General features: G+C 44.4%; 1 protein-coding gene across 2 annotated transcripts in view; it reads right to left on the bottom strand.

The window, feature by feature from the left end:
* Positions 1 to 498: 498 nt before the first annotated feature.
* Positions 499 to 27,221, bottom strand: part of fuom (fucose mutarotase) — a 125,040-nt gene continuing 98,317 nt past the window's right edge. The window contains exons 5-6 of one of the 2 annotated variants that reach the window (XM_041176412.1): positions 3,956 to 4,029; positions 499 to 1,245 (exon numbers count right to left, since the gene is read on the bottom strand). In XM_041176412.1, the coding sequence (XP_041032346.1) occupies positions 1,176 to 1,245; positions 3,956 to 4,029 (144 nt within the window). In that variant the 3' untranslated portion in view covers positions 499 to 1,175. The remainder of the gene's footprint in view (positions 1,246 to 3,955; positions 4,030 to 27,221) is intronic. The other variant, XM_041176413.1, reaches the window with a different exon arrangement.

The following is a 27,221-nucleotide window of genomic DNA, read 5'->3' as shown; positions in this document are numbered from 1 at the left end:
CCCCTGTCTTGTGCATCAGTGAGCCATTGCATTATCTGGAAAGGAAATGCAGAGTGAATTCAAGTAGGGAGCTGAATCTTGTTCCTGAAATCAAAATATTAAGACCAGATTCAGCAAATAGCCAACGCCCACAATAAGGTACTGCTATCCTACAAAGACAAGGAATGCTGCGGAAACAAAGCTGCAGTTCATGGTCTGAATCTCTGCTCTCAATTAGCTGTTCCACAATAATTGTGTAATCTGAAATTCAGAGACATATCTCTTACATTTAGATTCCTGTATCACCCCCTAGCAGTCTATTAACAGGAGTGAAGCATCATCAGTTTGGCAATCATTTTGAGCCTTACAGTTAGAACAACAGACCTATTTAGCTGTTGGCATTTTGCACAATGTTGACATTAAGTGAGGGATTTGCTTTAATTTCACAAGGGACTGGCATGGAATTTGTGTACAGTATTCAGCACTTTCGGTGCACAAGCTTAAATTATGCTCTTCAGATTGCGTGATCTGACTTTTATTTGAGCTTACATAAAGATGGTCTTAATGAAAAGTTATTGCAAACACTTGGGGAGTCCCACATGGTTTTAAACAAAAGCAGTTCACTGAATATTGTTTGTGAAGGTGGAGGCTTCCAATATGAATTTGTTCTTGGATTAATGTTTACAATAGTTAGACTATTCAAATAAAATTAAATTCATCCCCAGTAATTCATTGTAACACTTGCAAGTGATGTTACATAATCCCCACAAATATATAGCACTAGAGTTTAAAACAGACTGATGTATAAATGAATTTTACCCATCCTGCATTAATAATCATTAACGGTTTCTTTATTCATTGGATGTAGCAGTTCATAACATTGGAAAATTATCCCACCAATCTGTTTCATAATCACAATTCCTAACAGTAAATGGTGACAATATTTAGCCCCTTCCTCATCGTTAACATTCAAATCAGGAACCAGTAATTTATTCAGGTTGAGATTAGAATATGTGCATTGCATTCATTTCCAATTGTAGCATATATAATTTTTTTTCATATTTCATCGTGATATCATTCAGAAATAACCATGTTGTGAGGAAAAAATTCACAGCATCACTAGAACCAATAATCTGCATTTCAGCAACTTTTATCAATAAAATTTATTCCAAGTTTATCCTCTATTTGCTACATTCTCAATCGCCATTTCCTCCAGCAAGAATCACTCCTTTTGTAAGGATGAGGTTTCCGTATAGGGCAGTTTCCCTGAAACAAAAAGCAATAAGGATGTAAAACAGGTTTCTTTCTTATAAGATCAATCATGTTACCCAGCAAGAGCCATGGCTTAAACAGACAGTAACGGTTGCTGCTTAAGCATCACTGCACTATGTCATTTTCTGGGCTATATTTGTAGTCATTTTCTTTCCAACATGCCTACAAATCATGCCAATGGGATAAATGCAGAAACAATTAATCCTTTCATCTTAAATTCCTCTCCCTGCTGCCTTGACATCTTCTCGTGACCCACAATAACATTTCAGGGCCCTGGTGTATCAGCTTCTCAAGTAAAAATGTCAAGTAAACCAAAGCTTGTTAGCATACAATCTATGTATTAAAAAAATACACATTTCCCATTAGAAATGCCTGTATCTACAATTATAATGATAACAGCCTGACACAGGCTTCCAGCCCAGGGTCGGGTGCACAGAGACAGGAGAGGTCCTGGGTCTGCAAACCTGACATTTAAAAATGGCTGCCTGCAGGTTGGGGTTTTGTTTCGGGGGGTGGGATGGGGCAGGGAGGGCTGGATTGGAGGTTGGGCCTACTGCCCTGCAACCAGTGTGGAGGCTACCAGGTGTGAAGGATAGGCAGAAGGCCTGCCTCTGTGCTCCGGTGCAGTGTTGAACAAAAGCTTTTTTTATTCGCTCATGGTATGCGGGTGTCGCTGGCTAGCATTTATTGCCCATCCCTAATTACCCTTGTTCAGAGGGCATTTTTAAGAGTCAACAACAATGCTGTGGGTCTGGAGTCACATGTAGGCCAGACCAGGTAAGGACAGCAGATTTCCTTCCCTAAAGGACATTAGTGAACCAGATGGGTTTCATGGTCATCATTAGACTTTTAATTCCTGATATTTATTGAATTCAAATTCCACCATCTGCCGTGGCAGGATTTGAACCCAGGTCCCCAGAGCATTACCCTGGGTCTCTGGATTACCAGTCCAGTGACAATACCACTATACCACCACCACTGCCACTAAACACAGCCCTCCAGCCCTCACCCCTCTCCACTCCCTATGCTCATCCACAACAACCTATGCCAATTCATATCCCCCCACCCATGGCCCCTCATACCCCAATGCCAATCCATGCCTCTCCACCCACTCCCATGGCTCTCATACCCCTTATGTCAACCCATGATGTTCTAACCACCCCCATAGCCGCTAGGGCAACAATTGCCCCTCTAACCATCCCACATAGCCCCTCATAGCCTCCATATCCCTCTATCAACCCTCATGGCCGCTCACATCCCCATGCCCTCTACATCCCCGTGGCCTTTTATAGCCCCTATGCCAACTTTGAGCCAACACATGCCCCCCCACCCACCACCCTTTGCCATTAGCCCCTCCATGCCAACTCACCCAGTGTCATTTGACAGTTCCTTGACAGCTTGACAGTTCCAAAGAGTTTGTACACTTATTACGCACATGCATGTATACTTTAGACAATCCCAAAGGGACACCTTACCTCTCCATAGGGGTACCCTGGCTATCCAAATGCATCCACAACTAGACCTGGTCTAGTCTGCACACTCCAGGTTTCACACTCTGGCCTACCAAGTCCACTTCATTAGAGGCAGCTAATGATTTAAATGGCCAACTGCCTTTGTAAACTGTGCATGCACGAACACTGGCCCAATTCCATTCCAACGCCCACGAAAATGGAATACACTGTGTTTGAGGGAGGCAGGACTTGGAATTTCTGACCATTTCCAGGATTTTCACCACGGCAGAGGGGCTGGGTCCCTATGTAATCTTGTGATGCCATAACTGCACCCACCCTTAAGTGGAGATGTTACAGCACCACCACTGGGAAACAGGTTCCATTACAGCGTGACAGGATTACAGAGGCCGCCTTCATTATAAAAGTGGACATGAAAATTTATAATGGAAGAATAAAGACAGAATGCATGACTTTAAAATGAGGACTGAACTATATCAGGATTTCCTGGCCCAATTACATATATTACACGAAAGTTACAGTACAGAAACTGGCCAATCAGCCCAAGTGACCCATATTAATGTTCATACTCCACACATACCTCCTCACCCACCCCCACATCAGCATATCTTCCTTTTCCTTTCCCTTTCAGTGGTTCTAAACCGGCTTCACCTGAGGACAACGCTTAGGTCTTAATTCCCCTGTGTGTAATACCATAGGGATTCACCAGTATATTTTATTTTAAAATGAAGGACGTTTGAAAAGTCTTGGGCTACATCTGAAAGCAATAGACCACATTCTGCACAAATAGTTTACTTTGTTCTCTTCTACACATTCTGACATTCTGACCCTCTAGGTCCACCCGGCATACAAGACAAACCCATTTTTTCATCCCCAAAAGTCATATTTTTGCATGTACTCAGTGTATCAGTCGACCCTTCCTTTTCAGCCACGACTTATTATAGTCGCATGAGTAATCATCCTCAAGTTTTCACCCGACACGTGGATGTTTTATAACTGGGTACAAGGAATCAAGCAGGCGATACAGGCCGAAGATGCACAGGAGTTTTAAGCCATGCCCAAACAGAGCCGACCCCACATGGCGAACGACAAAGATGCTGACCACCTACACCAGCGGTTCATTTTTATACCCGGAGTATGAGTCGACCCCATTTTTTGAGGCTTCAGAAGTTGACTTATCCAGCGTTTATAAAATAAAAAAAAGCTGAATTTAAACATTATGGAAAAAAACTTACCCTGTAGCTACCACAGCGAAAGATTTCTTTGCACGTTCATAAAATGCAAATCTCTCGACTTTTTCCAGCAGTTTCTAAAAAAAATAATAATGGTGCTAAAGTTTACTGTGAATTAAATATGCAACTAAAGGAGAATTTCCTTGGCCTTTGCATTGTTGGCACTGTCAACCTCAAATTTAAGAGTTTTTTTTTAAATACTCATTTCTTTTCACCATGAACAAAGTTAAGAAGCATTTATTTTGGATGAATTCCAGGCTTTCTTGCATCTATATTATCTAAACCTCCACATCAATGATAACATTTCAATAGTACCTCAGTGGCTGTAAAACTCTTTGGGGCGTGAAATACTGTAGGCGATACCAAAGGAAGCTCGCTCCTTCTTCCTGGAACCTTCACCGTCCCCACTCTCAACAGGGATCGACACCTTTGCCAAGCCCAAAATCAAACACAGGAGGACAGTAAAGGCAAGACAGGGAGGTGTTCTGAATGTTTTGTTTCAATGAGGTCTCTTCAGAGGCTTCCGCAGAGGTGAAAAGGTGAAAGTAACAGAATGCAAAGGGTGACTTGAAACCGATGGAAAGATAGGGCTGAATAATGAGGGTTTGGGGGGTGGGGGTGGGACACACGAATTGCACCCCGGCCCCCAGAAACAATGTTGCCGTGGAGCTGATTTGCTCCATTCCAACCCACCCCGCAGCCATAAAGCAGTGCAGGCCGGACTAATGAGGGCTGAGTGGGACTTCCACCCCTCATGGGGCTTATCACTTAAGAGTATTACAAAAGATCAGCAGCATATAATGGCTGGTCTCAAACAAGCAGCACAGACTGAATGTAGATACTTAAAATCCCCTCTCCCTTACTGAGAAATGCATCCCTACAGATGCAAAAGTCAAAAGCACTTTTCTGCCTTAGAAATTGGGTAGATTTCCAACTTGGGGCCCAGGCAATGCTTGACATCAATCAGCCATTTGTTATGGATTCATTTCCATTGGGATCTCCAACACCAGTTTTACATCCAGGTGGCAATTTGGAAATCCGTGATTTTCAATGGTGCCATAATGTCTTGATACTTCAATCTCTCTCTCACAGCTTCTCTTATTCTGTTCATTTTTATATACCTTTGTTGAACCTTTCTGGTGTTGGGAATCCTTGCTTTGAACATTACAACAATCTACTTTGTTCAGATGGTTGGGCTCAGTTAACCTAAGAAATAAGAGCAGAAGTATGCCATTCAGCCCATCGTGCCTGCTCCACTGTTCACTTTCCCACCCGCTCCATATATCCCCTTGATTCCCTGAGAGTACAAAAATGTGTCTATCTCAGTCTTAAATATATTCAGTGATGGAGCATCCACAACCCTCTGGGATAGAGAATTCCAAGGATTCACAGCTCCTTAGTTGTTTCAGGTTGCAGTTCTGCTACCTAGGTATCACTTGATTCAAGTAGAGAGGAAATTACTAAACTGGCGTAAGGCCGCATTAATATTACTTGATTGAGCTCTAGAATAATCTAACATCTGGTCAACCTGCCTTTTCCATAGAAAATGATCCACTTGAACACATTCCAAATTTTTCTCCATTCTAATTCCTTAAATTCAAGTTCCTTAAAATTCTGGTATTTCCAAACTATGACTCATATTCAAATCTCAAATGATCTTAAACTCTTTTGAATAGATGTAGATTTCTTCAGCCAGACTCAAATAGAATTGCTTTCACCACATTCAGTTTGGGATGTGAATGTACTATTAACACTGTGCTGGTATATTGTCAGTACTGTGCTTCAATTTATGACTAAAAATGACTTCAGTTTCTAATTTAGAATGACACTGCCTTTATTTGCAGTTTCAATTGTTGTTTTGAAAGTTCTAACAGCTTATTTTACTTCACCAGTCGAAAAGAGATGTCAAGAGCTAGAGAGCAGAGATTTGAACTACTGTGCTGTAAACTATAGTCCAGCATCTAAGACTGAGTTCTTAGATAATCTTTGCAAGCAGCAAACTGTGACTTGTGATGGAAGCAGACTCATCAGCTAATTCAGTCACACATCCACAACAATGAAAATCGTATAGACCTGCAAAATCAATATCGTCAAGGTCAGGGTGGGCACGTTCATACACTAGGAGCAGCAACTGCCACCTTCAGCTCTTTTAACCAACACGTCTCAAAAATCTCACAGGACCTTTTGAATTCCATCATGTTCTCATTTCAATCACAAGCCCAGTAAGGCACATCATGCGTGCAAAACCTGAAAAACTTTCATGCAAAGCACTGAAAAATTGAAACAGATTCTGCTCAGGTGTCAACTCTGAAACCTCTTTATCAAAGAAAACTAATTTTAACTCATTTTTTCCCCATTGCAGCCTCCTGGAACAGTATGCTTTACCAGGCAACCATTTATCACAAAACACATCACTCTTGAGGACATTGCCATGTTGAGTTGTCTTATGAATTCTACTTCATCCAATAGTTGATTTATTCCTCTAAGATTTAATACTATTGCTTCACTTGTCGAGAATAAATTTTCCCTGACTTGTGCAGATTCATAGGAAACCATCAAGCATTTCCTTTCTGTTAATTCTTCCACATCGGATCTCAGTTCTATCAGGACAGTACAGTATTGCAACCTGGAAGCTGCCACTGGAGGTCAACCTTTCTGGAGCACCAAGACCACTTTCAATGGTTAATGATCAATTTGTGGATTAGGTTCTTTACCGAATAGGGACTGGCCAGCTTTCTGAATGCCAAATTTGCGCACCAATGTTTCATTTTCAACTTTCAAGTTATTTAATTTCTCAGACACACTTTTGGGATTCTCACTGTGTTCCTCCTCGGTTTTTCTCAAACTTGTGTGATCGAACTGCCTTCAACTTCCAGATAGCGCTGAGGGCAACAATCTAGTTCTTCAATAATATGGAGTTAACACTTCTAACAAACAGTAGTTCACAGTTTTGAATTTAGGGGGCATTCATGAATCACCATCCTCAGTGGACAGTAAAAAAAATTACAAGCTTGTTCCCAAAATCCTGTCAACAGTCCTTTGCCCAAGGTATTCTGATTCCAATTGGAGTGGGGCCAGTGAAGTTTCTTCTCCATTGAGACTTAGTAATCTTGCAGTCATAGCATAATCTAACCAAGCCATCCGGAGGCCAACAGACAAAATTGGAGCTAGACCACATAAAACAGTCCACTTAGTGGCCTTTTGCTTTTCCAGCTACTTCAACCTTCAACTCATTGACTGATTTAATCATCATCACATATGACAACAAGTATAGAACTATGAAGCTTTTCCTTTTAATTCCAACTTGTCTTCCACCAATTGCCAGATTTAACTCCAAATGCTGAACACTTGGACATTAGATTCCTGTCTGGTTATAGGCCCAGTTATATTAGAGTTAATTCCTTCCCATGAACCACTGTCTCCTCTTCTGTCACACTGACTAACAACAATATTTCCACCTAACTGCTACACTTCGCTAACACATCAATGTGCCTGGTACTCTGTGATTCAAACATATCATTGAGTCTTCTACAATGGAACAGTTTTGATGATTTCTTTTAATAACTTTAAAATAATAGAAAAAGTGCATCTTTTTTTAAGTTCAGTCATGGGGTGTGGGCATTGCTGGCCAGGCCAGCATATATTGCCCATCCCAAATTTCCCTTGGGAAGGTGGTAGTGAGCTGCCTTCTTGAACTGCTGCAGTCCATGTGGTGTAGGTACACCCACAGTGCTGTTAGGGAGGGAGTTCCAGGATTTTTGACAGTGAAGGAACGGCGATATATTTCCAAGTCAGATTGGCAAGTGGCTTGAAGAGAAACTTGCAGGTGGTGGTGTTCCCATATGTCTGCTGCCCATGTCCTTCTAGGTGCTAGCGGTCGTGGGTTTGGAAAGTGCTGTCAAAGGTGAGTTCCTACCGAACTTCCATTTCACAAATTTTAGTATTAACTGTCCAAGGAATTGGGTTTCTGCTAAGCTTTGAATTTCACAATGTAGACTGGCCACTTATTATCACTGAAATTTAATTTCCACAAGTGAAATCATTAGAGTATCCAACAGCTCCATAAAGCACTCCTCTGGTAGATGTATTCCTTGCTTCCCACTGGCATCAGTATTTTTACCATTACATTTACACTTTCCCACTGAGATGCCTATTTTCCCATTTTTCGAATACTTGAAAAAATAAATTCTGCATTTTCATCACTGTTCTTTGGCCCAGTTTAAAGTACTTCATTTCTTTGTTAGCATTCTCCATGTTCACAGTGGTTTCTATCGCTTTTTGCCTCCCAAGCCTAAACCAGAGGCTTCTTCTGAATAGCAGCTGAGCCAAGTTCACAAAAAATTTGCTGTCTTAGGGTGTTATTTTATGCTCTCCCCTGTGGTGAATTTGAAGGCAGGGAGGGCATTTAATCAGGGCGGACGGGTGGTGAGTGGGGACCCCACCACTTTCCTGCCTCCACTCCGATTAAGTACATGGCGGGAAGGGCCGTGGAAAGCCTTCCCACCCCATTACCAATTGAGGCCCTTAAGTGAGCAATTAATGCCCAATTAAGGGCCTCATCCTGGCATCCAGGACTCAGGTGGGGGTGTCTTCCCTGCAGCAGCCACCACCTTCCCAGTGGCGCTGCTGAGCAAAATAGCTGCTGACCTTTGATTGGCTGGTAGCTCTGTGGGCGTGACCTCCCACCTGTTCCCTGGAAGACCCACCTTATTGGCATGTTATTGCAATGGGCATTCCCAGGAGGAGCCAACATGAGTCTCCCACCGGCTCTCCATTTGACCAATATTAGATTTCTCCGTTCTGATGAAAGAATTCCACAATTTTAGAAATAACATTTTTTTAATTAGAAGTTTATTATATTTCAGCTTCTCCCTTAATCACATGTGCATGTTCCAATCTTGATTTCTCTCAATATAAAATAATATTGAAAAGCAATGGATAGTCAGCGGTTTTTGGCTTCCTGGTTTGCTGTCTGTGAGAATGCTTCAATGTGATTGGCTGCTTACATCGCTTGATCGCATCACTTGTTGCTGGACGCAAGTTCCCCTTGACTTGGCGCCAGATTCAAACTAACGTTGAGTGAGGGGAAATCCATGCCACAGAGATCATGAGATTTTGTGGGCGGTTTTCTTCAAAGCCAGTGATAAGCACCATTGCTCTATCTCTGAATGTAAAATCCAGCTCATTGTAGACAAAACACTTTGAGATGTTTCTGAGATGCAATAGGGTATTCTATAAGTACAAGTCTCTTTCTCTTTCTCATTCATTTCATAACATTGCTGTTCCAAAAACGCTTATTACAATTCTGTTGGCTCTTTCCTCTTCGATATATGCGTATACTATCATCATCGCGTGCATTTTGTTTAATGTCACAAAGTGAGAAAAAATAATCTAAGGGCAAAATAATAAAACTTCATAGTATATTAGCCAACACATATCCTGGGTGCATCTGCTTAATGTTACCTCTATCCCAGTGGCACTGCCAAAAAATTGTATCCCCATTGATACAAAAATAACATTAATAAGCCTCTCCCCCACATATATTACCAAGAAATGTATCCGTGTCCCTATAGAATACAGATTAATATTCCATCTCCCTCCCACCAGCGGCAACAAGAAATACATCCGCCTGCACATAAAAGCCTCAGTGTCACACCAGTCAAGTCAGAGCTTTCCCTCGAGCACCAGCCCACAGTATCTCCATAACCTTCTCCCCAAAAATCTGCAACTAATGGTAACATCTGCACATGATTCCCGGAGATCACTTACATATCAACATGTGCCCTATGCCACACAGGCATCATTCCTGTCATAAACTGAGAGATAAATCATTCATGGTCAGCAGAGGAATTCACCTTTTAGTTCTTAACTAAGAATACTTTAATCCAAAAGAATGGCACAAGAGAATACTGGCAATGTAAACAAAAGGTGCAGTTCACAATTTTACCATGCATCATTTTTCTAAAACTTTTTCTCTTCCAAAAAAGCAAATCTGTTAATTTCTGTCAATTGTAACGGTTTTATTTTCTGACACCATCCAGGACAAGGCAGCCTGCTTGATTGGCACACCTTCCACAAACACTCACTCCATCCACCACCGAAGTACAGTGTGTACCATCCACAAGATGCACTGCAGCAACTCGCTAAGCCTCCTCAGACATCACCTCCCAAACCCACAATCTCTACCATCTAAAAGGACAAGGACAGCTGACATGGGAACACCACCACCTGGAAGTTCCCCTCCAAGTCACTCACCATCCTGACTTGGAAATATATTGCTGTTCCTTCACTGTCGCTGGGTTAAAATCCAGGAACTCCCTAACGGCACCGTGAGTGTACCTACACCACAGAGACTGCAGCAGTTCAAGAAAGCAGTTCACCACCACCTTCACAAGAGCAATTAGGGATGGGCAATAAACACTGGCCCATATCCCATGAATGAATAGCAAAAACATACTTCTTCACAACTGGGTCAAATAGGAAATGAAGTAAGTATTCACAATACAAAGTAGAATGTCTTTGGAGTTTTTCCAGTGTCCCAATGTAACTCCAGCGTACAATCGACAGAATTCCGGTGTAACTGGCGAGTGAGAGATCGAGAGAATCTCAACGGAATTTCCAAACTTACACATTTAGCATCAGTGAAATCACAATACAGCTGGGCTTAAAGTCATGAGCGTAAATATAAAGAATAGACTTTTTGCTAAGTATTGTACTGGAGTAACTGATGTAAACTCAGACTAAATCACATTAACATGAAAGAAGCAGTAACGAGCATGCATCATGTAAACCACAAAGAGCAGACTGCCCAAACAGCCAGTCAAAGGCTCCTTAGCAGGAGGTCAAAGAACGTCATGTCTGATGCACTCTCAACCCCCCCGGTTCTTATGTCACACGGGCCTACATTTCATTACATGTGCTGCCCTAGTGCTCAAACATTTCTTTGATCTGAGAGTAATTATTTTGTAAGTTCAACATTGTTTCAGTGAACACTGTTTGGTTATAGAATTCTTCAAGCTGCTTGTGATTGAAATCACAGCATGACCTCATACCAGTTAGAAGGCAACGGCAAGATGTCTCAAACCTCAGCCTCAGCCAAGGATTTTCCAAGTGCTGTAATCCCTCAAGTGCTGCAGCAGCTGGACTGCCTAGGGGTGGAAGCAACAGGAAGAGACATGCTTGATGCATCCCCAATCCAATTCTTCTTTTAAAATTTACTCTTTTATATAGGATATGGGCATCACTGGCAAGGGCAGCATTTATTGCCCATCTCTAATTGCCGTTGAAATGAGTGGCTTGCTTGGCCATCCTGGGCAGTTTCTGATAGCATGTCCAGATCAATGAAGAGGAAACCTGTTCGTCAATTATCTTAGTTACTGGATCTATTTTGCATCTCCACAGGAATTTTCTTCCATCTTTGAAAAGCAGCAGAGCATCACAATATCAGAGCTCCTTTTAGATTTTGTTTTACTATCAGGAAAAAAAAAATTAATGAAAGAGGAACTAGCATAGATATAATAGCAAAATAATGTATAGATGTTATACTCACCATTTTGTTGAATAAAAATATAAAATGTTCAATCCCAATGCTTTTAGAGTTCCCATGGCAATATTGTAAAGAGGTTCAGGGAAGCTCTCCTTGATGTCCTGACCAATATTTATCACTCAACCAACATCACTTCAAACAGATTATCTCATTGTCACATTGTGTGGGATCTTGCTGTGTGCAAGTTGATTGCTGCATTTCCTACATTGCAACACTAACTGCACTTAAAAGAAAATGAATTGACTGTAAAGCACTCTGGGTCATGGAGCCATAGAAAGTGCTATATAAATAAAGTCTTTCTTTAATTTTGATGTCTGCAGTTTGCTTTTCCTTTTTTTAGCCCTTTTGAACTTTGGGAGCTAGTTGTCTTACCTTTACCCACAAGATCCAAAGGACTTAACTTGGTTCCACTCAGCTTGACAAAACTCTACTGTTTTACAGCTTCAGCTTATTAAGTATCCCTCCTTTCCCCACCTAGGGCCAGGGAGAGAAACCAAAGGCCCCAAAGCTTCTCCTGTTTCTGGGTGCTCAGGTGTTTATGTGCAACATTACTTTTAAAAGACCAGAGAACAAAGACTGAATGGTTCACAATTCTATCTGTTTTGTGATCAGCAAGTCTGAAGGCTCTGCTGATTGCTGCTTCTCACTACAGTATATTTTCAACATCTACTATGCCAGACAACTTTATCATGATATTTCATTACCTCAAAAAGCTCATAAAAAGCACCACAACAGAATGGGATAATAGGTACGTAGACAAAAGGACAAGGTTGAAGTCAATGGAAAAAAACTCCTGATTGCTCCCAGTATCACGTGCCAGCAAAATCATGAGTAGGAGAATAGGCCAGATGAACGTGAGGCTGGAGAGATGGTGTAGGGAGGAGGGAATTAGGTTCCTGAGGCATTGAGACTGATTCTGGGGAAAATGGGTCCTGTACAATCTGGACGATTGTTAACCCCAGCAGGACTGGGACCACCATCCTTGCAGGGGTATTCGACAGTACTGTGGGGGAGGGTTTAAACTAGAGTGGCAGGGAGATGGGAACCTGAGTGGGCAGACACAAGAGAGGGAAACAAAGATAGAAATGAAGAACAGAAAAGTAGAAAGAAAAAGCGGAAGGCAGAGGAAACAAGGGCCAGCAGCAAATAGGGCCTTAGTACAAAAAAAATGTAAAAAAGATGAGCCTAAAGGCACTGTATCTGAATGCATGGACCATTCGCAATAAGGTAGACTAATTAACAGTGCAAATAGATGTTAATGGATACGATATGATTGTGATTATGGAGATATGGTTGCAGAGTGACCAAGACTGAGAACTGACTAACCAAGGCTACTCGACATTTAGGAAGGACAGACAAAAAGGAAAAGGAGGTGGGGTGGTGCTCTTAGTTAAGGATGAAATCAGTCCAATAGTGAGAAAGGATATTCATTCAGGAAATCTAGATGTAGAATCAGTCTGGGTGGAGCTAAGAAGCAACAAGGGGCGGAAAACATTAGTGAGGGTTGTCTATAAGTCTCTAAATAGTAGTGGTAAGGTAGGGGACGGCATTAAACAAGAAATTAGAGATGCATTTAACAAGGATGCTACAGTAATCATGGGTGGCTTTATTCTGCATATAGACTGGGCAAACCAAATTAGCAATAATACTGTGGCAGATGAATTCCTGGATGGTTTTTCAGACCAGTATGTCAAGGAACCAACTAAGGAACAGACTATCCTAAATTTGGTATTGTGCAATCAGAAGGGGTTAATTAATAACCTTGTTGTGCAGGATCTTTAGAGAAGAGTGATCATAATATGATGGAAATATTCACTAGGATGGAAACTGAAGTAGTCCAATCTGAAACAAGGGTCCTAAATCTAAACAAAGGAAACTGCAATGCCAAGAGGAGTGAGCTGGCTACGATAGATTGGGCAACTTCATTAAAGGGCATGATGGTGGATAGGCAATGGGTAATATTTAAGGAATGAATGTATGCATTGCAATAGTTAGACCTTCCTTTCTGGTGCAAAAACACAACAAGTAAAGCGGCTCCATAGTTAATAAAAGAAATTAAGAATAGTATTAGATCCAAAGTGGAGTCATATAAAGTTGCTAGAGAAAGTAGCAAGCATGAGGAATAGGAACATTTTAGCTTTCAGCAAAGGAGGACCAAGAGGTTGATTAAGAGGGGAAAAATAGAGTACGAAAGTAAACTTGCAAGGAACATAAAAGCGGACTGTAAGAGTTTCTGTAAGTATGTAAAAAGAAAAAGATTAGTTAAGGCAGGAGGTCCGAAACAGGAGAATTTATAATGGCGAACAAGGAAATGGCAGAGCAATTAAACAACTACTTTACTTCTGTCTTCATGGAAGAAGACACAGATAACTTTCCAGAAATGCTACAGAACTGAATGCCCAGTGAGAAGGAGGAATGGAAGGAAAGTAGCATCAGTAAAACAATAGTGCTGGAGAAATGAATGGGACTGAAAGCCGATAAATCCCCTGGGCCTGACAATCAACATCCCAGGGTACCAAAGGATGGGCCATGGAAATAGCTGATGTGTTGGTTGTCATCTTCCAAAATTCTGCACATTCTGGAACAGTCCCAGCAGATTGGAGAGTGACAAATGTAACCCCACTATTTAAAAAAGGAGGAAGGGAGAAAACAGAGAATTAGCCTAACATCAGTACTAGGGAAAATGCTAGAATCTATTATAAAAGGTGTGATAACAGGACACTTAGAAAATATCAGCAGGATTAGACAAAGCCAACATGGATTTACAAAAGGGAAATCATGTTTGAAAGCCTGCTGGAGTTTTTTTGAGGACATAACTATCAGAATAGATAAGGGACAACCAGTGGATGTGGTGTATTTGAATTTTCAAAAAGCTTTTGATAAAGTCCCATGTAGAGGTTGATGTGCAAAATTAAAGCACATGGGATTGGGGATAATATATTGGCACGGATTGAGAATTGGTTGACAGACAGGAGACAGAGAGTAGGAATAAATGGTTCTTTTTTGGAGTGGCAGGTGGTGACTATTAGGATACCGTAATATATATTAATTCACAATATATATTAATGGTTTAGATGAGGGAACCAAATGTAACATTTTTAAGTTTGCTGATGACTCAAAACTAAATGGGAATGTGAGTGGAGCGGAGGATATTTAGAGGCTTCAAGGTGACTTTGTCAAGTTGAGTGAGTGGGCAAATACATGGCAGATGCAGTATAACGTTGGTAAGTGTGAAGTTATCCACTTCGGTAGGAAAAACAGAACGTCCGTCGCCACGATCTTCCAGTCCTGCCGCAAGTCACTGGACTTCTGGCTGGGGCGTCGCCTCGTCCGTGGTGGGTCCCTCCAGCGAGGGGCTGGAAAATCCCAGCCTTGGTCTCCTTACCTCAGAAAGGATACACTTACCATAGAGGGAGTGCAGTGAAGGCTCACCAGACTGATTCCTGGGATGGCAAGATCGTTGTATGGGGAGAGATGGGTCAACTAGGCCTGCATTCACTGGAGTTTAGAAGAACGAGAGGTCATTGAATGGTATAAAATTCTGACAGGGCTGGACAGACTGGATACAGGAGGATGTAGGATACGGGGTAGGCCATTTAGGACTAAGATGAGGAGAAACTTCTTCACTCAGAGGCTGGTAAACCTGTGGAATTCTTTACCACAGAAAACTGTGGAGGCCAAATCATTGAATATATTTAAGGAGGAAATATATAGTCTTCTGGACTCTAAAGACGTCAAGAGGTACGGGGAGAGAACGTGAGTACGGTGTTGAGATACAGGATCAGCTATTAACATATTCAATGATGGAGCAGACTCGAGGGACTGAATGACCTACTCTTGCTCTAGGTTCTAAGTTTCTATGTTTCCATGTGCATTGTAAAACAGGTTACTGATTCACTTTGAGCCGATTATACACTCCTGTCCTGGCAATCCCACCCCATAAAGCCTGCTCACAGTGAACTTTTATTAGCAACAAAATAAATAGAACACTAGCCACGATTCCACCCTCTGATCACAAGATAATTATGGATGACAAAGGCTATCTAAACCCAGCTCATCCATCCCAGAATGACGTATGAATATACATATTAGGAGCAGGAGTAGACCATTTGGTCCCTCAAGCCTGCTCTGACATTTGATAACATTATCAACATTATAGCAGTGACTATAACTAAAGAGTACTGAATTGGCTGTAAAGCGATTTGGGACATCATGAAAGGTGCTGTATAAATATAGGTTTTGTCTCTCTTTCATGACACCTGCATGCAGTAGGCAGAGTAACTAACAATGGCAAAATTGGAGGCCCAGTGCTGATTCTCTGAGGATGTTTAAGCATAGAGCATTCAACTAATGTTAAAAAAGTTGCCAAAAAGAAATCACTACATTTACAAAAACAATTCAAATCTGTAACTAATCTCCCCTCAACGCCCTCCTCCAACCTGTTATGGCACAGCCAATCATAAATGCTGAACTGCTTAAATCCCAACGGGAAACTTGAAATGACTGTCACAACTGTTTTGCAATTTGTATAAATTTCGAGATGAGTGGCTTGAATTCAGTAGTAATAAGACCACCGAGTCTTATAGATTTCTAACAAAACTAAATTAAAAACTTTATTAATAGAAGAAATTATTTTAAGCACATACCTGGATCTACAAATTACTATTATGATACTTTTAAATCCCCTAATTAATCTAAACCCCAGTTATACTTTCATTAAGGAAACAGTAAGACACATTGATTTTAAAAGATCCAGGCAAAGAAACATGATACTCTGAACAATCCAATTCAAAGTGAGTTTTCTTAACTTCAGTTCTTTGTAGACAGCAGCTTGAGGCATGGATGCTGGAGGCTTTTTACACTTATTTTAGATCTTAGAATTCCTGCCCTTATACACAATCTTTGCTCTTTTATTCATATTTCCCCTTTGAATGCAAATTCCCATTGTTTCACTATGTCTTTGGACTTTACCTCTCCAATAATAAAATCCATCAAGGTACCAATTTTACCAGTAACCTTTGGGAAAAATAAACACACTGTTTCTTAACTTCTCCTGGCCTCTCCTTTAACTTCACCCCTTCTTTGAAATCAATCTAGTCTGGTTAATTTAAAAATGCACATGATCCCTTTACATCAATGTTTACCTACTTAACATTTCAAACGTAGCTTATCTTCTATTACATCAAAGCCTTCAGACCAGCTGCCTTTAGGTCAATTAAGTCACACAAACACACGCACTCAAACGCAAACCCTACAATTACTCTATAATAAATTCCAATAAAATTATGAAAATGATTATATCTTTCTGACAAACCTCCCCCCAACCCCCCTCTAACCTTCCTTCCCAAGCCCCCTCCAATCTTCCCCCCACCCCCACCCCCGCCACAACCCCTCACACTGCATCCAATTGGTTGTAAAATAACAGGGATTTGACGTACCACAATTCAATCAGGAACACACAGTGGCTGCTGCTTCTTGCCTTCAGGCAGCTTCATGGGTTTCCTGGCAGGCTTTTCGGAAAAGAAAATTCGGAATCATGAAGCTGCCCGAAGGTCGGAAGCAGCAGCAGCTGCAGCGACTAGTGAAATTGACCTGACACTTTCAGGCCGGCTTAACAAATACCGGAACTGTCAGCCTGATAGATGCACTTTTTTTTTAAGCCAATCTTTCAGGTCTGCAGCTCTGGCTGTTCAGCGTGGATGTCGAGAAGCTGTTTGAAGCACTGAGCCTGGGCCTGAGTCCTCCCTGGGCGCCAGCATTTGGCACCGTCTACACCAACCCCTTTCCCGGGCTGCGCCTCCCCCAATCCCAAAGACAGTTTCTACCACGTCCAGGGTTTAAATTATAATCAGGTCAAATTCAAAAGTAACCGACTGTCTTATGCAGAGCTATGTGGGTTGTTTGAATGTGGCTTGGCACCTCTCTCACATATACTCAAAAACAATTGGGGGGGGGTGGTGTTGGAGGGGTTGTTGCAGGGGTAGGTTGGGAGGGTTTGGAGTGGCTGGAGGAGTCGGGGGGGTGTTGGGTGGGGAGGTTGAGGGGAGGTTAGTGGGTTTTGAAGGGAGGTTGCGCGGAGAGGTTGGGTGGTGTGAAGGGGGAGCGGAGAGGGAAGGTTGAGGGGAGGTTAGAGGGTATTGAAGGGAGGTTGCGTGGGGAGGTTGCGTGGGGAGGTTGGGTGGTGTGAAGGGGGAGCGGAGAGGGGAGGTTGATGGGAGGTTAGAGGAGGGGTTGGTGGGAGTTTAGCTACAAATACTCACTACAGTTGTATTGGATCAGGCTGAGAATCTGAATTGTCAATGGCTTAAGTCTACTTCTGTACAGTTGCTAAATTAAAGGAACCCCAATCATGCTAAAATTAGATGAAAACACTTCATTTTTGTCTTTCTGAATCACTGTCGATTATCTAGCAAACAATCTTAGATGCTTCTTGTTTTTAGAGACGATTTTTGGATGGTTTTTATTAAAATACCTGATTGGGCTGAGATTGCACCTCTCGTCCATTCTGATGTCTTTAGTATGTGTTTATCTTCACCCAATTCTGACAGTTAAAAATCAGATTGTGCGTTGTGTCATTTAGCATGTTCCAGCTTTCAGAGAAAGGTCAAGAAGCTCGATCAAATATTCAGCTTGAGTGTTCTATAATAACTGTCCTTTCTCCAAAAGCCAGGCAGCAATTCTACAATACAAACATGACTGGAATTTGCAACTACTGGTTTGGAATTCATTTCAATTGAAGATAGACTTGGTGGATTTTCCATAACTAAATCCGCTTTGCTAGTTGCTTTGAAGAGAAAAAATTACTCACAGTTATGTAACGTCTTTCATGACCTTACCCTGCCTGAAAACGCTTTACAGTTAATGAAATACTTCTTTGGAAGTGTGGTCACTGTCGTAATGTGGGAAATGTGGTGATCAATTTGCACACAAGCTCCCGGAAGCAGAGATGTGATAGCAATCAGATCATTTCTTTCAGTGAATTGGCCTGAACTCCCTCGGAGTGGCAATCAGTGTCAGATCGCCACTCCGGACCCACTTACTTAACTCAACCTTTTTCCGATTCTATCTCGTCCGACCTTCCGACTCAGGCCGGGCGAGATCGAGGCAGTGCAGCGCGTCCCTGGACCTAGCTTCAAAGTGCAGGAGAGACCAAGTGAAGGAAAGCCACGCCTCCCTTTTTTACGGCGCTTGCTGCTGTAAACCAGCTCAGTTTAGGGTCCATTGAAATGTAGAGGTCCTTGACAGGCCAGTGAGAAGGTAATTGTCTAACTTAAGAGCATACGGTTTGGAGGACTCGGAGGGGGGGAATTGGTGATCAGAGGTGGGGGGGAGGGTTGGAGGACTGGGGGGAGGCCGGGGTTTGGAGGTCGGAGGTGGGGGTGGAGGGTCGGAGGACTGGGGGGAAGCTGGGGTTTGGAGGTTGGAGGTGGGAGTGGAGGGTCGGAGGACTGGGGGGAGGCTGGGGTTTGGAGGTCGGAGGTGGGAGTGGAGGGTCGGAGGACTGGGGGGAGGCTGGGGTTTGGAGGTCGGAGGTGGGGGTGGAGGGTCGGAGGACTGGGGGGAGGCTGGGGTTTGGAGGTCGGAGGTGGGGGAGGGTCAGAGGACTGGGGGGAGGCTGGGGTTTGGAGGTCGGGGGTGGGGGGAGGGTCGGAGGACTGGGGGCAGGCCGGGGTTTGGAGGTCAGAGGTGGGGCGAGGGTCGGAGGACGGTGGGGGGGGGGGGCTGGGGTTTGGAGGTCGGAAGGGGTGGTTGGAGGTTGGGAATTGGAGGTGGAGGGGATCAGAGAGGCTGGAGGTCAGCAGGGGCCAGAGGACGGGGGGCGGGGGGGGCGGTCAGAGGTCAGGGGGTTCAGAGGTTGGGGGTTTTCGGGCCTCGTGTCGGGTTGGGCCTGGGGTGGGGCAGCCACTCGGTCCCTCGAGCCTGCTCCGCCATTCAATAAGGTCATGGCTGATCTGATTGTAACCTCAACCTCACATTCCTGTCTACCCCTGATAACCTTTCACCCCCTTGCTTATCAAGATTCTATCTAGCTCTGCCTTAAAGGTATTCAAGGACTTTGCCTCAACCACCTTTTGAGGAAGAGAATTCCAAAGTCTCTTGACCCTCTGAGAGAAATATTTTTTCCTCATCTCTGTCTTAAATAGGCGACCCCTTATTTTTAAATTGTGGCTCCTAGTTCTAGATTCTCCCGCAAGAGGAAACATCCTCTGCACATCCACCCTGTCAAGTCCCCGCAGGATCTTATATGTTGCAATCAAGTTGCCTCTTCCCCTTCTAAACTCCAGTGGATACAGGCCTAGTCTGTCCACTATAAAACAACGCGCCCATTCCGGTATTAATCTAGTCAACCTTCTCTAAACTGCTTTCAATGCATTTACATCTTGCCTTAAATGAGAACCAAGACTTTCAAGCCTGGCATTAAGATGTAGACTCATGTATACTGTCCATCTTTCTGACTAGTGTTAACAAGATAACCAGTGTGAGGACATGGCCTCTCTCCTGGCTTTATACCCATGCCCTTTTTTTATGGATGTAAGCAAAGTAACCTGTGTCCAACCGATGTCATGGGGCCTTTATTCTGGAACTGACTATGGGTATATTTGACACAGGGCTGAATAATACGAGGCAAAAGCGGGTCTGTACCGTGCCCACGCTGACATATTTAGGTTTGATGATGCTGGGTCACATGCCCAAACGTGTGACAATGTGGTAGGCAAGCGGCCCTAGAAATCGGGAGCTGCCCACTTTATGCAAATTCAATTTAATTGCTTAGTTAAACTTGCGAATGTGGCAACTGACTGGAATAATATGCGCCAGGAGCAATAAAACACTTAGAGAGCGTGAATCACGCCAGGTGGGAATCTTGCTTTTTTTACACTGAACGATTTTAAGGGCGTTTGACCTCAGCATTTCAGGCTGCGGTGGGTGCTGCTAGAATTTGTCTGTTGGAAGCTGTGTTTCCGAGGGACACGTTGGCTGTTTTGAGGCATCATTCAGTCCGCAGAAAAGCTGCATTTCGACCCTCAACTGTACCTCAGCCTGTTTGTTGTAAAACCGTAGGGGCTGTGGTCTCCATGGGAGACGCACACATCCTCCAGTGAGGAGAGGAGGAGGAGGAGATTTTTAGAGGAAGGTGGCCAGATGTTGAGGGTCAGTTTGCACTGGCAATGCCTGAGGGTGGCAAGACCAGCACCAGAGCAAGTGGCTGATGGAGGCATAATGCAGCAACCACAGAAATTGACCTTTGCTGCCAATCAAGAACATGGGCAGAGAATGAGTTACCTTCAGATGTCAGAGACACCGTGCTGCAGGAGACTCAGGCTCTCCAGAGCCACAGTGACCTCTCTCTGTCAGGTTCTGGCTGCGGAGATAGCTTCCACCTGCGTGGGTGATAACCCAATGCCGGTGGCCATAAAGGTGACTGCTGCATTGAATTTCTTTGCCACTGGATCTTTTCAGAGGAGACTCAGTGGCATTACACAGCTCGCTGCATAACCACTGCATTAACGTCTTTACAGATGCAATGTTCCAAGTGGCAGGTCAGTACCTGGCATTTTCAATGGACCACCACAGTCAATTTGTAAAAGTCCGAGGCTTTGCGGCAATCACAGGTTTCCCCAGGGCTCAGGGAGCAATAGGCTGCACTCACATCACCATATAGGCTCCAGCAGGCCAGCCCTGTACACTCATTAACACGAAGGGCTTTCACATCTTTGATGTCCAGCTGGTGTGTGACCATAATCCAAGAATTATGCAAGGTAGCTGAGCAGTATCCCTGTTTTGTACATTCTCTGGAACTCCCAGGTGTCAGACATGCTCAGTGGACCTGATGCCCTGGATGGTTGGCTTCTGGGTGACAAGGGTTACCCTTTGAAGGGATGGCTTATAATGCCAGTGAGGGCAGAACAGGCGCAGAGAAGAGCTACAGTGACAACCACGGGATTGTCAGGGCCACAATTGGACTGCTAAAGATGAGGTTCCGATGCCTGGACAGATCAGGAGGAGCATTGCAGTATGCTCCATCCAGAGTTTCACTAACAGTCATTGGGTGCTGTAACACAAGAGGGAGGCCCTGATAAGACAGAGGTTCCAGTAGGTCAGGCATTCGTGACCTCAGAGATGCGTGTACTGCCTGTGTCTCAACATCATTCCATCTAGACTGTGAGCTCACTGAGAAATCCCTGTCAGCATACTCACCATCTCAACCCCTTAGACATTGTTGCATCTTGACCAATGTCACTACTGACAATTCATGGATTTTTTTTTCCCCGGACACTTCCTTAAGTGCTCTCAGGAAACCTGAACTTCTCTATAAAGTAAACTGAAGATTTATTAACATGTTAGCAATGTCCCATCTGATGAGAACATCTACAAAATGCACCCATGTAACCTGCTTAGTGACCTGGTGTAGAGTTTTCTTAATTCTCTTCCCTGTGCTCTGGTACAGTGGCCCCCACCCCCGCTGGAGAGAGAGGCTGCTGATCTGCCTGGCCCCTTGGCCTGGATGATTTTGGCAGGCGTCCTCTGTGCAGCTGAGCCTTGAGGGCCTGGCCATGTTAGACAACTCCTGCTGAGTGGCAGGAGGAGCTTCTGTTGCCGAGACATTGGACAAGGAAAAGGTCAATGGCGGATGGGTGGAGGGGAGGCTTCCCCCTTCAAGGCTGCCCTGGGATGTGCTCCCAGAGGCCGGCTGCTCATCCTCCACCACAAAGATCGATCGGTCCTCCCTGCATTCCCGTGAGGTCCGGGAAGCTGGCTGAGTGTCCGGGCTCCCAGCATCACCCTGTCCCTCTGGCTCTGGGTCCCTGAGCTTACAGCCAGAGTGACAGTGTGCAGGTCAGGGTGATGGTGTGGCGGTCAGAGTGATGGTGTGCAGGTCAGAGTGATGGTGTGCAGGTCAGAGTGATAGTGTGTAGGTCAGAGTGATGGTGTGCAGGTCAGAGTGATGGTGTGCAGGTCAGAGTGATAGTATGTAGGTCAGAGTGATAGTGTGTAGGTCAGAGTGATGGTGTGCAGGTCAGAGTGATAGTGTGCAGGTCAGAGTGATAGTGTGCAGGTCAGAGTGATGGTGTGCAGGTCAGGGTGATGGTGTGGAGGTCAGAGTGATGGTGTGCAGGTCAGAGTGATGGTGTGCAGGTCAGAGTGATGGTGTGCAGGTCAGAGTGATAGTGTGTAGGTCAGAGTGATGGTGTGCAGGTCAGAGTGATAGTGTGCAGGTCAGAGTGATAGTGTGCAGGTCAGAGTGATAGTGTGCAGGTCAGAGTGATGGTGTGCAGGTCAGAGTGATAGTGTGCAGGTCAGAGTGATAGTGTGCAGGTCAGAGTGACGGTGTGCAGGCCAGAGTGATGGTCTATAGGTCAGAGTGATGGTGTGGAGGTCAGGGTGATAGTGTATAGGTCAGAGTGACGGTGTATAGGTCAGGGTGACGGTGTGCAGGTCAGGGTGATAGTGTATAGGTCAGAGTGATGCTGTGCAGGTCAGAGTGACGGTGTGCAGGTCAGAGTGATGGTGTATAGGTCAGAGTGACAGTGTGTAGGTCAGGGTGACGGTGTATAGGTCAGAGTGATGGTGTGCAGGCCAGAGTGATGGTGTATAGGTCAGAGTGACGGTGTGCAGGTCAGAGTGATGGTGTGCAGGTCAGAGTGATGTTGTGCAGGTCAGAGTGATGGTGTGCAGGTCAGAGTGACGGTGTGCAGGTCAGAGTGATGGTGTGCAGGTCAGAGTGACGGTGTGCAGGTCAGAGTGATGGTGTGCAGGTCAGGGTGATGGTGTGCAGGTCAGAGTGATGGTGTGCAGGTCAGAGTGATGGTGTGCAGGTCAGGGTGATGGTGTGCAGGTCAGAGTGCATACCCATGATTGTATCTATAATACACTCAGTTTGCCCCTGCAGTACAGTCTCCTGTCTGTCCATGGTTGAAGCTTGGTACCCCAAAGAGTGGGTGATCCCAGTCCACATGGTCTGGATGGACATGTCCACTGTCGGGCCAGAGCTCGCAACCCCTCTGGTATATCCACCAAATCTCCACGCGCCTCATATTGGACATCCAGCATCTGCCGCCTCACGATGACGATTTGGACTCAGTCCCCGGATCACTTGGACACTCCGAATGCCCGAGGCCTGCTCCACCACAGTCTCCGGATCACTTGGACACTCCGACTGCCCGAGGCCTGCTCCACCAGAGTATCCGGATCACTCGGACACTCCGACTGCCCGAGGCCTGTTCTACCTCAGTCTCCGGATCACTCAGACACTCCGCCTGCCCGAGACCTGCTCCACAGAGTTTCCGGATCACTCGGACACTCCGAATGCCAGAGGCCTGCTCCACCTCAGTCTCCAGCAGTTCCACATGTGATTGTGAAGTGCCCTCACCAGGTTGTCTTTGCTCTCATCCTGCCGTGTTAATCCCTGCTGATGTGTCAGTACCTGCACTGGTCCTTGGTGCAGGGCGAGGATGTGACACTGCGCCCTCCGAGGCTTCCTCTTCCTCCTCGGAGGCCAGTGTCAGTCCCTCAGGACTGGAGGGGTCAGAAGAAGAAGGTTCACCTGCTCAAGGCACAGAAAAAAGGCCGTTAATTGGCCTTTCAGAGCCTTTGTGGGGTCAAAACCATGAGCTACATGTGGATTATGAGATATGACACTTTGCAACCATTAAACCACACTTGTAGCAAATTCTCAAGGTTTCTACCAGGAAGCTTCCTGGACTTCGAATGCGTAAACTCCAAGTATACAATTCATGTAACCATGTTATCTAACCGTCATGCCCCCTAGCCCTCTCCCCTCTGTGTCCCATAGCTGGATAAAGCCCTTTGCAATCGCACCAGGCCCCAGGCCTCAGGCCTCAGGCCTTCCTTCAGTTTCACCTCTGCTGAATGGAGCCAGTCCATTTGGTGGAGGAGAGCAGCGGAAGCTCCTCCTGCAGCGGCGTGAGGATTGTCAGATTGGCTGTGCCACCTCCAGTCCTGTTTCTCTCGCAGGCATTGTGGTCCCGCTTTCGCCTGAAATAAGGTATCACATTGCAATGATGGTTACTCTCAGGAGCCTAATTTCAGCATGTGTCCAAGCTCCGAGCCGAACACATGATTTGCACAATGGTTTACAGCCATAACTATGTGTACTTTCCTCAAATCTCAGGCCTTCTCCCCCACCCCTGAACCATAATGACACCTCCACAGAGGCCATGAGCAGTGCCAGTGGTGCATAATGCTGCCTTGGACCGCGGAGGTACTCTCAAAGCTCAAGCATTTTTGAGCCTTCACTGTACCTTCCTTGTGCGCTACTACACAGGGTGAGGACTTACCCACCCTTTGCAGATCTCAAGTGGTCATTTAGCCTCTTCCTGCATTGCCTCCAGTTTTGAGGCATGACCCCCCCCCCAACCCCATGCTGCTGACCTTCACGGCCGCCTCCATTCAGGCAGGTCGGGTGATTGAGGGAGGGCTCCTCCTCCCGTCAGCTGGCATCAGGATCTCATGCCTGGTGGACACAGCCTGCGGGAGGGTGCACATGGAGTCATCATCAAAAGACAGGGTGTTTCTGAATGTTCTTCCCTGCCTAGTCCCTCACTCTATTGCTCCGGCCATTTAAGGCAGAAAACAGGCTGTAGCTAAGCAGCTGCTCAATTTTTAAGTCTTAACGTTATGTAGATGATAAGATGTCATGCCATCTGCATTCACTGGCAAACGCACTTAACACAAAGCCTCTGCATAACACATTTTTTCAGGATAATAATATTTACCTCAGACAATGCCGGATAATCTTACAGAAAATCGCTGGGTTACCTGACTCTCTCCCAGGCCAGGTGCCTCTTTAAATGAGTGACCGTGGCCTCCTCCAGGGTCACGGCCAATGATTACGGCCACTGGACATCCTGCCCTCCAGCAGGGGCAACAACATGCCAGCAGCATCCCAGGCTTAAGACGTGCCCTGTGGCCATTAATTGGGTTATTGCTGTTTTATACGGTGTGATGTGACAGCAATCCACCCAATTCTGTGTGCCAGTCTTGCCCACCAAAATGTGCCGCATTATTTAGCCCATTGAGTGCTGACACTGAATGCCAAAAATATCCCATTACCCAGTACAGATATTTCATCTAAATAAGCAATTATATCCACCAAAAAAATGTAATTATGAAATACAATATTGCATCAGAGGTACCCTAATATCAGAGACAGGCATATTGAAAGACTCATTTTATTTCAATTATGTTTCCGAGAGGGAAAGGGAGAGAATAAAGGGAAGGCTTGCATTCACATAGCCTTCTGCACAACCTCACATCATCCCAAAGTGTTTCACAGCCAGTTAAGTACTTTTGAAGTGTAGTCACTTTTGTACTGTAGGAAACAATAGTCAAATTATCACACACACAGATACCATAATATCATTTTGGTTACAAAAGTGCTTTTGTAATTCACACATATTCATCTAAACCTTTAACTTCTAGCAAAAGAGACATGGGTTCAACTCCAAGTGCTGCCCATCTCTAATCTGTTTGCCTTGGGTACATGAGATTGTTAACTAGTTTTCAGTGAAACCACTGGACTGAAATAAAACAACTTTTTTTAAGTTCATTCATGAGATGTAGGCATCACTGGCTAGGCCAGCATTTATTGCCCATCCCAAATTGCCCTTGAGAACCGAGTGGCTTGCTAGGCCATTTAAGAGTCAACCATATTGCTGTGTGCCTGGAGTCACATGTAGACCAGGCCAGGTAAGGACAGCAGATTTCTTTCCCTAAAGGGATTATTGAACCAGATGGGTTTTTATGATAATCGTTTCATGGTCATCATTTATCTCTCAATTCCAGATTTTTTTATTTATTGAATTGAAATTTCACCACCTGCTGTGTGGTGGGATTCAAACCCAGGTCCCCAGAGCATTACCCTGGGTCTCTGGATTGCTAGTCCAGTGACAACACCACTATGCCACCACCTCTGGTGCAGTTAGGCTCCTCCAGTTGGGGAACAGCCAGTTGGAGATTGAAACATAAGATTTATAAAAACAAAAGACTGAAGCTGTTCATCACTGGCATCCTTGGGTGTAATTTCAGGCCTCCTTTTACATCGGGGGATCCTGAAGAATCAATTAGATAATGAAACTTGCAAAAAAAGCTTGAAGACACGCCCACAGAATCAGCAATGCCTCATTTCCAGTTCATTCCCTTCATTTGGGGAGGCAGTGGCACAGTCACTGGACTAGTAATCCAGAGACCCAGAATAATACTCTGGATCCTGGGTTCAAATCCCACCACAACAGATGGTGGAAGTTGAATCCAACAGAAATCTGGAATTAAGTCTAATGATGACCATGAAACCATTGTCGATTGTTATAAAAACCCATCTGGTTCACTAATACCCTTTAGGAAAGCAAATCTGCTGTCCTCATCTGGCCTGGCCTACATATGACTCCAGATTCACAATAATGTGGTTGACGCTTAAAAGTCCTCTGAACAAGGGCAATTAGGGATGGGCAATAAATGCTGGCCTAGCTAGCGACGCCTATGAACGAATAAAAAAAAATTCTTCACATTTGCTTTCTCTGCACATTCCTGCATCTTTATAGATGACTCAACAATTTACATTTTAATGATTAATTTCCAGATGCACCATTGCGTTCCCCCTTAACTATATTAATATTCTCCTTCAGTGGTTCTTAATAATGTAATTGCCCACATGAACATTTTACATTTAATTTCACATGTAATCCTCCTTAATCCCCTTTGTAT

The sequence above is a fragment of the Carcharodon carcharias genome, chromosome 28 (genome assembly GCF_017639515.1).
Source record: "Carcharodon carcharias isolate sCarCar2 chromosome 28, sCarCar2.pri, whole genome shotgun sequence".
In the NCBI taxonomy this organism is placed as follows: Eukaryota; Metazoa; Chordata; class Chondrichthyes; order Lamniformes; family Lamnidae; genus Carcharodon; species Carcharodon carcharias.
The sequence above is the reverse complement of the archived record's forward strand: the minus strand, read 5'-3'. Positions and strand labels throughout refer to the sequence as shown.